The following is a 12,022-nucleotide window of genomic DNA, read 5'->3' on the forward strand; positions in this document are numbered from 1 at the left end:
ACCTTTGACCCCTGTGGAGGGTCACAGCAGGTGGAATTGTGATAATTACAGACAGCATTGCAGTGCAGTGAGCCAAGAGATCTCTTCTCTCTCTCTCTCTCTCATTCAAGATGGTGTCTTCTTTTCTCTTTCATTAACAGACTGTTTATCCTGCAGATTTCTTCCGCCTAACTATCTCATTCTCTTTCTTCATCAGTAACTCTCTTCCCTTTGTGGATTCTTTCCTCCCATTGTTTAGTCTTTCATACTACATATCAACTGTACATTCTGTAACACTACAGATAAAGTGTACAGATGTATTATGAGTTGTGTAACACTTTTATTTCTTCAATACCCTCACATGAAGCAATATGATTTATTACCACCAATTTTTTGGGAACTAATACACTACTCACATTGTATGATTACAAGAAAGCGCCATTAGGAGGCCTGTCATTTGTGAATCCGTACTATTGGATACTCGATCATTTTAATATTTCTCATATTCCATATCCTTTATTAATGGAAATACAGTTTAACCTTCATTTATTAATTTCCATTCAGTTATGTTCCTAGTTTATCCTGGTTAGGGTTGTGGAGGATGTGGCGTCTATAGGAAGTCCATTTCAGACTGTAATGCTAAATTGTTCTTAAAGGATACTAGTGCTAATGTATATACAGTATGCTATACCTCATACGTCACATGTGCTATGTGTGGACGCAAACCCAGTTTTAGAAATTACAAGCCATAACAGAAAACATGCCTCAGTGTTTTACAGGCTGAAAGCACAACTGCCAATGCTCTCACCATGTCTCAGTGTCAAGCATGCATTCAAGGCCAGGAAATAGCATTTGTTTCTGAGAATGCCAAGGACTCAACTGGTATATTCTTCCAGACTTTCAATTCCCCACAATCATCTGCATGCAGCATATGTTTTTAATGGCAGGAACACCAATAGATATACCTGCCCTTCCAGCGAATACATTTGCTATTCATTTCTAACACCAAATGTTTATTAAGCTAACAATTCCCAGGTTAATTAAATTTGTTGCATGTGCTGCACTGACTACGTCAGTAAATCACAATGTTAGTACAACCTAGTTAAGTCGTTTTGATTGTGTGTTACCAAGCGCTGAGGAGAAGACCTCTTACATCAGTTGGACTCTCTTACCCTGGCTACATCATTGACATTGAGGCATCCGTTCTGAATTTCCTGCAATCATCATAAAACTCTTAATCCAAGCCCTACTCACTGTATCAGCCATCATGCTTAGTTATGTATAGGAAGTTAAATTGCCCATCTTGGACTAGAAGGTAAAACTATGGGGGAAGTTTAAAATTACCATGTGAAATTCAGCATGAATAAACGCTATTGTTAGATTTGTTGATTCAAAAAGCAAATAACTTTATGAAACAACTGAATTTTTTTGTCGTGAGTAGATTAGAATTTTTGTGTGTGTGTGTGTGTGTGTGTGTGTGTGTGTATATATCGGGTATATTTGGTCCAGTATCATGCTCATTTACTCATAAAAAAATGCTCCAATACTAACATCTGATGTAACATTCCTATGTTTTGAAAGGTAAGCATATGTAAGTTAAGGTACTTTGTTATGCTAAAGAAAAGAAAACAAATGACAGTGATCTGTACGTATTTCATGATTAATGATGGCAATAAATGCAAAGCAGACTACAAACTGTGCTCTAAGAAATATCAACGAGGGGTACTACTGCATTTTCCTACAACTTGATAAAACCTTTTAAACATTCAGCACGAAGAGTTGAACACTGCAGCAGTCGCACACTAGGCCAGAAAACAAAAGCTCTTTTCCACTGCAACCCAACTGCATCGAAGGTAACTAATGTAGCTAGATAATTCACATCATAGAAACATAAACAGAGCTAAATGAAATGTCCGGTGGCATCCATGACGCCTGATTGATTAATACTAAGTAGGTTACTCATTTCGGTATTGGTAAGTACCAAGAAACATTAACTTGTGCTTGGTCTAAGACACTGTATTTACAAATCTCTAATTATTATTATTATTATTATTCAGCTGAACTCATTTGTTTTTGCTTTTACATTGTGTTTCTTTTAAGTGGACAAGTCTAAGCATGAACAATCATGAACAAGGCCAACCCCACAACACACACACACACACACACACACACACAAACAGAAGCTCGTTGGAAGTCATCATTATCTAGTACAACCATTATCTGCTCGCCACATGATTCTTACAGGAAAGTGATAAATTTCCTACTTTTAAATTTCCTAATCATGCAAACCAAAACACTATGATCTATGGTCTTACTTACATTTTTCCAAAAATTTTTAATAGATCTGCAACAGTCAAAATGGATTCTTATCATTTTTATCCATGTACAAATTAGTAACCTGTGACTTTCAATATCTATATGCAATTTCCCAGAATTTCTCACCTTTCAATATAAAGTAATCAGGACTGATCTGGAGTATATGGAGAATATTTCAGCATAGTTGCGCATAAACATATCTGTGCCGCAAAGCAGAGAGAGGGATTATGGGTAAGCATAGTTTGCAGAGGAGCCAATGTGCACAACTCCAAAATCTCAACAGCACGTGATGCAAATCAAGCAAACACTGATAGGTTGAGCAGGAAAGTGTATCCAGTAGCACTGGGACCTGAGTCGTGACTCATGACTACTCACTGGCTGATACAGCAGTTTTTTCTGCTTCTCCACAATATTTTCTAATCAACTCTGTTGGGCCAGTTCTCCCAAATGTAAGTAAAATTAACTACTATTAATTCCTCTTTGTGCCAGTTTCACCTATGTGAATATTAACACAAAATTGTGAACCTCAGAAAAGTCAGCTAGTAGAAAACAACAGGACCATCCACTCTTGATATTAGCCAACCCAAGTGAAAACTGTGTTACACCCTCGCAAGTCAAAACTGTTCATCGCACACAACTTTGCCATTAGGCAATAAGGCAGTGTGAGTCAGGGTAATATTACCACAAATGATCCTCAGTGAAAACACTATCACATCCAGTACTTTACTACTTCCTACTTCTCTCCATTATCCCTACTACAGTGAAAGTTTAGCTTTTCGTTTTTTTGTTTTTTGTTTCTGTACATTCTGTACACACACTTACACGAACATCTGTGTGCACAGATATGCAAAAGCAGAAGTATTAAACTTTTGTTCAAAAACTGCATTTACACTTGAACAGTTTCGTCAAATCTCAGCAACCAAACAAGACAAAGCAAAGTACAGTGGAAAATCTAACCTAGAAAGCATAACATACTGTGATAATTCTGTGTTTAGCTTGGCTCCACCAACGACAACGGGAGTTCCCTTACCATGAGGATAGTTCCATGTTATTCGCTTGAACTCCTATGTGTTTGTTAGGGTTGTACTGCAATGCCACTATCTGTATCTGTTTAGTGCTCCAAATATTTGTGTCTGTATCTGTATTCGGATTTAAACCAAATGTAGGCGTGGCCTAAACTGGGAAGGGCCACTCGGAAGTTTCAGTTTTCTTCATCCAATTTTTAAACATCCCGTTCCCTGTTACCACATTTTCCTTTTGCCAGTGTTCCTATTTTACCTGATCGTCTGAGTCATACCTGGCATCATCAAAGCAGGTTCATTTGGTTCCTGCACTTAATGTCTCCTATATTACATGTTATGCTGGAGAGAAGAGACAACAGGGTTTTGTGAGTAGTGACAAGCTATCATTAAAGAGTCGCATGTTCTCAGGTTGGTGGCAGGGACATAAAGTTCGATGACTTGATCTAGGTTCTGTGACAAATAATGGTTAGTACAATACAAACTGACTATACAGCTGGTTTTATACTGTGTGATTACAGTGGTGTTCTAACATCAATACTTGCCATACTGTACGAGATGATCCTGATAAAATCTTGGCCAAATTCTATAGCAGACTGTGTTCTTCATGTCAGATTATATGATGAATATCCTCTAACGATAGATCCGCGATGAAAGAAAATTACTACGCTCTGCTTACGTCAACAATCACCACGATCCGGGCTCCTGCAGAAAATGGGCTCACATAAGCAGAAACAACTTGTTTTATTTAACTTTTGCTATTCCCACTACCATATTTGTAGATATTTGTAGCTGTCTCATGAGTTTTGTGTAATCCTGTGCCATCCTCATATTGATGGTTTTTAGGCAAGGGTCATAGCAATGGTCACCCTCTGAGACTTTAATCAAAAGGTTCAATCATTGCCAGAACTTTCTTGTTGGCTGTCTTTGGTCCCAATGGCACTAAATTTGCCACATCGTGCAATGACTGATCATTTGACCAATCTCAAGCCACAGAGAAAGAATTCTTTTACAATGTTTGCCTTTTGTCTGCGACAGCAAAATTGGGCTGAAAAGCAGCGTACAATGAAAAGCCAGCTTAAGACATACCATGTTATGATTCACATGTCTGGTTGTAGAATTTTTTTTTTTTTTCAAATTAAGCAAAGATTTTTAACACTATTCTCTACATTTTTTTTTTTTTTATTTTCCACCAGTAATGTATTTTTATCAGGGAGGAGTCTTCTGTTCTCAGTTCCCATCAAGAAAGATTCCACTTTTTGTATGTTTTGGTATGCATTATCTTTTTGTTTAGACTGTGCTGCATTTTTCTCACCAACAGTCCATCTTAGGATATGTTTATTTTGTCTTCTAAGTCTCTCAGCATTTTTTGTTTTTCTTCATGAAGTTTCATTAGCTTTTCATTTTCGATCTTCATTACATTGTATTCTGATATCTGGCACAGTTTTGGGGACTTAATTTTGTGTGGGCTTTGTCTGTTTTGTGGTGACTGTGATGTTAAACTGCACACTACAGGTGCGGGGCCTTGTCTTCATGATCAGGAGATTAATCATGACCCAGAGGAAACTGGAGAGTTAGTTCAACTACAGCCTTTTCCTTTGCCCTACATCTCCATTTTTGACAGTCTCCATTTTTCTTACAGCTGCTTACTTTTTGTATTATTCTCTCAAACTGGATGCCAAGATCACAAACCAACAAAATAAAACGTGGCAGGCATGTTTTACTTGCTGTATCCTTCAAATATAATATGAAAAAAGCAATAAGCCAAAAAAAAAAAAAATCCCCCTGAATGAACAATTTGCCATTATAGAAACTTTAATTACATGTAAACCACTGAATGTAATATTTACATAAATAACAATATAATTATACAAAAAATAGTTTTAATTGTGCCACACTAAAGGACTCCAAAAGTTATTTTTCAACATTTTGAGCAATATTTGAGCAAAAACCTTCCTTTCATAAAATACACAGTTGTATTATATAACTTAATTTAACAGATATGACCTCTTTTTAACATCTGTTTTGCAGATGTTACCGCAGACTGTCACATGAGTGGGCAGTTATCATGTTTCAAATAAAATATCAAAAGAGGTTTTTTTTTTTAGCATGAATATATGTGACTGTGAAGAAGATCCGCATCAAGCACCCACAATCATCATACGGGAAAAAAAACTGCTGATAGAAATGGAAATGGAAATTTGGGTGGAAAAAAACACTTTTTTAAAACTTTATCAGAACTACAAGTCTTTACCTACACAAACACAATCACAAACACAAATAATTTTCTGTCACTTTTACACAGGAAAGATCACAAATGTGTTTAAATGAAAAAAAAAAAAAGATACGGCACAAAAATAAAACAATGGGATGTGCTGGATCAAGTGCTATTTTATAAGCTGTTAAATAACGAGGGTGTTAAACCAGATTGTAGTGATTAAGTAATTAGTGATAATTACAACTAGGACTAATCCTGCAGCAAAATCTTCAATATACCTAACTCTTATTAAATGTTTATTTATTTCAATGCTTGCCATCTTCTCATTCTTATATTATTGCATTAGTCTTTTTCTTATTTTTCATTTTTAAATTGTCTGATGCTTTTATTTTGTTGCATTTGACAGCAAAGGCGGTGGTCTAGACACTAGTGAAAAACCCTGTCTCAGACGCCTTTACTCAAGAGAAATCTAGCAACCCCAGAGGCGTGAACCATGTGCAGGTGATTTGCATAATGAGAAGAGGCAGCCCAGAAACTCAAAAAAAACCAACGAAAAATCAACCTAGCAGTTGCGTAACCCGTCTCTGAATACAAGGAACTTTCCCAGTGTAACGCAGCTGAATACAGCCCATAGTGATTTATAATGTAAATACACTTGAAATTTCCAAACAGTGTGTAACTCTGCAGGGAGGAGTGTAAAGAAATATACATTTTCTTTATTTTTGTGTGTTGCCTAGGAATTACAGGGGTCTTGTACATCAATCAGTAAGCAAAAACACAGAAACAAATATTCTGCATTCTGCAAGTATACAACACATAATATTGCTACTACGACTATAATTTTATTATTATTATTATTATTATTATTCTCCAGTTTCATCTGGAGAATATTAATGAACTGGCTATGCTTAATTACATGAATGTGCGTGTGTGTGTGTGTGTGTGTGTGTGTGTGGTGCCCTGAGATGGACTGGCGTCACGTTTAAGGTGTGTCCCCACCTTGCGTCCAGTGTTCCTGGGATAGGTCCGGATCCACTGAGATCCTGACCAGGATAAAGCACTTACTGAAGGTGAATGAATGAATTAACAACAACAACAACAACATCAACAACAACAACAATACTAACAATACGACTAAAGCAATATAATTTAAACAAACAGGAACACATGAATTAAACAAAAGTGGCAGATTTTTACATCAGCACTTAAAACCTCTCTCCACACTACACTGCAGTTTCACATCATCACCTCGTCTTAATGAAACCGAACTGATGATAATGAACTTAAGCCGGTGCTCACGGACTGCGCTTTGTGGCGCGTGGGAAGGAGGGAGGGGGCCGTTATGACTCACTACCGAGCTCCGCTACGACTCACTTTACTGAATCGATTCTTTCGGATCAGACCCATTTATATGAATCGAACTGTGCTAGTCACCACTCAGAATGAACAAAATGATATGTTTCCTGTCTGAAAATGTTGGTACTCTCAGAAAAGGGTATCATGACATAATTTATCGTGATCCTGTCATACTGTTTTATTGCACAACCCTAACCTGAACTCAAAATGACAGTTTCAGGGAGATTTTGCAGGTCAATATTCAAAAGAATATATTTGCATCAGCTTTATATTACTCATCTCATGCTCTTCAACACTGTGGATAGACATTTTTGTTTTTTGGACACATTTGCAATGAATGCAGTGAATTTTACAGACCTATGCAGAAAACATATACATTTAATAAAAGAGACTTGCACATAGAGGTGTTTCACATGAGTACATATCTATTGATTAGATCTGGTGTTATGAAAGGAGCATGTTAATCCGCCTTCAAATACCAAATGTAATAAATTTCTTTCCTGTATTGACCATTAACATATTCAATCCACTTCAGCTGCCACACAGTCACTCAGAGATAACACATCAAAACCATACAGGCTATTTTAAAGTGCCATTATTAAATCATATATCTTATAGTTTAGCAAGGAGTAACATTACTTACTTTGATAAAGTGCAAATATGAGATTTCAGACCCAACAAAGGTACAATTTCAACCCTGTACAGCAAGAACTAACATTTGCATGGTGATATATAATGTAACCAAACATATTAATATCACATTATAAATCAAATCCAGTTTAATTGCCAATAATACATACCATGAACACATGCACAATAACACAGTAACAAACACTGTTGCACAAAATATCCAAAGTATCAAAAGTTCAAGACTTTTTCACCAAATACAATAAGCTTCAGATACAGATGTTTAGTGTAAAAACAGATGTATACTATTAACTAAATGTATTAATTGATGCCTTTAAAATTCATTTTCATTCATTCATCAATTTTGTATGAATTCAAACAAGAAAGACTTGAATGATTGGATTTCATTCAATTTTGTAAAAATGACATAAATGCTGAACTTGCATGTAACTCTAATAACCTATTAAGTGTTTGTTTTAAACTGAATTAATGTCAGATTAATGATTAATATCAAATACCGCTTTCTTTTTTTGGTCACAGGATCAAAAAAGTGTAATGCTACATTTGTTATTGTTATCAAAGTATCATAAGAGCACTGGTAGTAATTTGAATAAAAGAGACAACTGAATCGATTCAGCATAAAGAGTCATTCGAAAAATGAACCGATTCGGCGCTATGAGTCACACAGGCGTCGCGCGAGCATAGAACATGATGGAACCGTTAGAAATCGAATTTAAATAAATACAAGGAGCTTGGGGGGGAAAAAGCCCTTATAACCTTCTGTACTGTGCTACTGAGGCTCACTCAGGCTCTCAAGCTTAACATTACGGAACCTTTTCGAGTCGAACTGGCCATAACAGAAACCAGTGATACAGGCATTAACGCATTCGTGTGTGTGTGTGTGTGTGTGTCGTTGTATTACTTACATATCAGTAAGAATAAGGCTGAAGACTTGAAGAGCAGGTGTGTATCTGCCTTTAGCCGCTATAGCTCTGAAGACATTTTATTTTACATTTTCACACAAAAACGGCGGAAAACGGAGCCAGAAAAAGCGAGGCTTGGTTTTCACTTCTGTGAAATAAATAAGAAAGAAGCGTGTAAATAAGAAATAAAGACGATAAAGCTTGTTTTCCTTTTATTGGCCGTCACTCGTTTGAAACCTTTAAGAGCTTTAAATTCGTTGGCATGACGCTTCGCGGCGGCTTTCCAGCGCGAGCACTTGGCAGGGGTTTTTTTTTTCTTGTCGCGTGCAGCAGACCGGGTCCTAGCGCCGACAGCAGCAATTACCAAACCGCGCATCAACAGGTTGCAGAAGATTTGACGTATTACACTATATGGCCAAAAGTATGCGTACACCTGCATTATGAACATCCCATTCCAGATGTAGTCTCCCTTTGCTGGGTGCAACTCTTCTGGGAAGGCTTTCCACTAGATTTTGGAGCATGGCTGTGGAGTTTTGTCCATTCAGCCATGAAAGTTTTAGTGAGATCAGGTACTGATGGTGAGTGAGGAGGCCTGGTGTGAGGTCAGCATTCCAGTTCATCCCAAAGGTGTTCAGTGGGGTTGGGATCAGGGCTCTGTGCAGGACACTCGAGTTCTTCCACTCCAACCTTGGCAAACCATGTCTTCATGGACCTCACTTTGTGCACAGGGGCATCGTCTTGCCTGAATATGTTTGGGGCTTCTTAGTTTCATCCGTCCATCCATTCTCTGTGCTGCTTATCCTACACAAGGTCGAGGGGTAACCTGGAGCCTATCCCTAGGGGACTCGGGGCACAAGACAGGGGACACCCTGGATGGAGTGCCAACCCATAGCAGGGCAAAATCTCACACACAGTCCCACACCCATTCACACACTATGGACAATCTGAAAATGCCAGTGAGCCTCCAATGCAAGTCTTTGGACTAGGGGAGGAAACCAGAGTACCCGGAGGAAACCCCTGAAGCGCAGGGACAACATGCAAGCACCGTGCACACAGGGTGGAGGCAGGAATCCACCCCCAACCCTGGAGGTGCGAGGCAACAGTGTTAACCACTAAGCCACCATGCCCCCCACCCCCTTAGTTCCAGTGAAGGTAAACTGTAATGCTACAGCATACAAAGACATGCTATACAATTGTGTGCTTCCAACTTTGTTTGGAAATGTTTGGGGAAAAACCACATATGGGTGTCCACAAATTTTTGGCCATATAGTGTAGATAGAAAGTTACAATACTGGTACTGCTGTACTACATAGAACAAATGTGGACGTACTGCTATTTTAAAAAATTACATTATTTCCTGCATAAAGCAAAGTAACATAAAAATAAAAATAAATGAATGTTGCATAGATCACAGCTGATCAGCAAAGACAATAATGTATATATCCTGAATTATATCCTGAATTATGCTAATAATCAATTCTGGGTAATAAAGGGACAACGCACTAATTAGAAACTAAATCCAAAGTGTCCAGAGTTTAATTTCTAAAATACAGTACCTGAACCTAATTCAAAACGCATAAGCTACAGACAAATTAATTTCTTACATTGTTTTTACATGCCTTGATGATCTCATGAACTCTTACACAAACAAAGTGTGCTATTCTCATCTTCCATTTTAGAGCTAAGTATCTACTGGCTAGTTCTAAAATGACCGACATATAGTTATTCAGATTTTGGGACAGGTCTTTAGTGTTTGGTTTCTTAATTTTTCCTAACATACTCTAGTGCAATTTGATTGCAACAAGAAAGTGATTCTACTCTGAATCAACCCAACTGCAGGAAGTGAACCTAACGTGCTGTGACTTTAGGCTTCATGCTGCCTGTTTTTGTAGATGCAAGCTGATAAACCGACCCACAAAGTCTAAAATGAGCCAAAGGAGCTTTAATGTCGCAGAAATGCAGTATGTTCTAAATATTTGGACTGATAAACAAAATGAGAAAATAGACACTGAATGTGACACACAAAATCGTTTAAACTATTTATTATAGTTTAATGGCTTAAACTACTTGCTACTTATTTAAACTACTTTTTAAATTACTTATTTTATAATCAGCTAATCATTTATTTAGTGCCGGGTCCACGTTCTCTTTGCTTGGGTGATTTTTGCGATTTCTGTGCACACTTGGCAAAGGTTTGTTTACCTTTTTCCATCACCGAAATGAATGACTAATGAGTTTTATGAGTATATTATAGCCCTTTATGAGTATATTTTTTTAAGCCCTTTTTGGTTCCTTTAATGATGTGCAGTGTGATAGTAAACCAAACCAAATAGCAAACAAACCAAAAGTATCAATTTTGCTCTGATTCAGACTCAGCAAACAGGCTAATAGGCACAAAAGCTCCCCTACTCACATATTTTATCTCCATGAAAGTGAGCTAATGAGCTAAATCAGGTGAGGAAATATGAACCAGTATCCTAAAGTAGATGTATTTGGTTTTATTCCTACTTTACTGTTATTATTAATATAATTATTTTGAAAATCAACTGTCACCCTAGTTAATGAGTCATGTGCCCTCTCAAAGGACAGCAATTGCCAAATTATCAAGTGCTTCTTTGCCCTGTAGGTGGACCCTTGCAGTCAGTCTGCCCCAGAGTCCAGAACTCAACCCTAAGGAGAAAAGGACAATGAAACTGGATCTCATGGCGGATTATCGCTGCCCTCGGGCTGCCTTGGATCAGCACTAGAGGTAGCAGTGGCAGTAGCATGCTGGACAGCACCCAAAACACAGAAGCACACCCACCCAATGAGGATCATGGCACAAGAGCCTGCTTGAGAGCAATAACCATGCTGAGCAGCCACAACAAGTGGCTCCTGAAAACAGAAAAGGAAGGGCTGCATGCCCAGATAGACTGCTAAGACTCCACAGAAACTGTGCATATGATTTAAAATTTAAGCTGTGTAAACAAAAGTGTAAACAATGAATATGTGTTACTAAAGTTTAGATGTTAATGAAATCAAGATATAGGCTAGCATGAGCAACAGTGTATAGCTTCTTCTAGTTTTTCGACTTTGTTGTGTATATGGTTTTGTCTTTCCTGTATACGTCTGTGGTTTCACTCCTCTGTTTTGTCAATGCTTTGTGTTCACTAATCTGGTTTTGATTTGTAGCATTCACTGCACTTATGTCTACTTGGTTTGGCATATTCAATGCAATTCTCCACTGTTTTTACTATTCTTTGAAAACTTCAATGTTTGTTTTAATATGTTACTTAGTTTTGGTGTTTATTCTTTATGCACTATTCAGTTATTTTTCTCTCAAAGCCAAGATCTCCTCCATGTCCACTGAAATGACAATTAAATAATATGATCGTGAGTCAGGAGACCTCTCCGGAAGGAACCGAGGGGTTGCTTGAAGTGAAGGAGGAAGCTATTAGAGGCCCGCTGGGACAGGACGCATGCTGCCCCATACTCAGGGGAGGAGCAGCAGTTGACACTGTTGCCAGGGTTGTGGTTTTAAGCACAAATTTGGCTAGTTTAAAATTACTCAGCTAAAAGCAAGCTGCTGGATTGTATGCTGGATA

At 37.7% G+C, this 12,022-nt stretch overlaps 1 protein-coding gene across 1 annotated transcript in view; it reads right to left on the reverse strand.

Annotated features, from left to right (window-relative positions):
• rab27b (RAB27B, member RAS oncogene family) overlaps positions 1 to 8,753 on the reverse strand; it is a 41,862-nt gene extending 33,109 nt beyond the window's left edge. Inside the window, exon 1 of the mRNA XM_026928782.3 lies at positions 8,442 to 8,753. Coding sequence (XP_026784583.1) covers positions 8,442 to 8,443 — 2 coding nt within the window. The 5' untranslated portion in view covers positions 8,444 to 8,753. The remainder of the gene's footprint in view (positions 1 to 8,441) is intronic.
• Between the last annotated feature and the right edge of the window lie 3,269 nt (positions 8,754 to 12,022).

The sequence above is a fragment of the Pangasianodon hypophthalmus genome, chromosome 15, assembly GCF_027358585.1.
Source record: "Pangasianodon hypophthalmus isolate fPanHyp1 chromosome 15, fPanHyp1.pri, whole genome shotgun sequence".
Classification (NCBI taxonomy): domain Eukaryota; kingdom Metazoa; phylum Chordata; class Actinopteri; order Siluriformes; family Pangasiidae; genus Pangasianodon; species Pangasianodon hypophthalmus.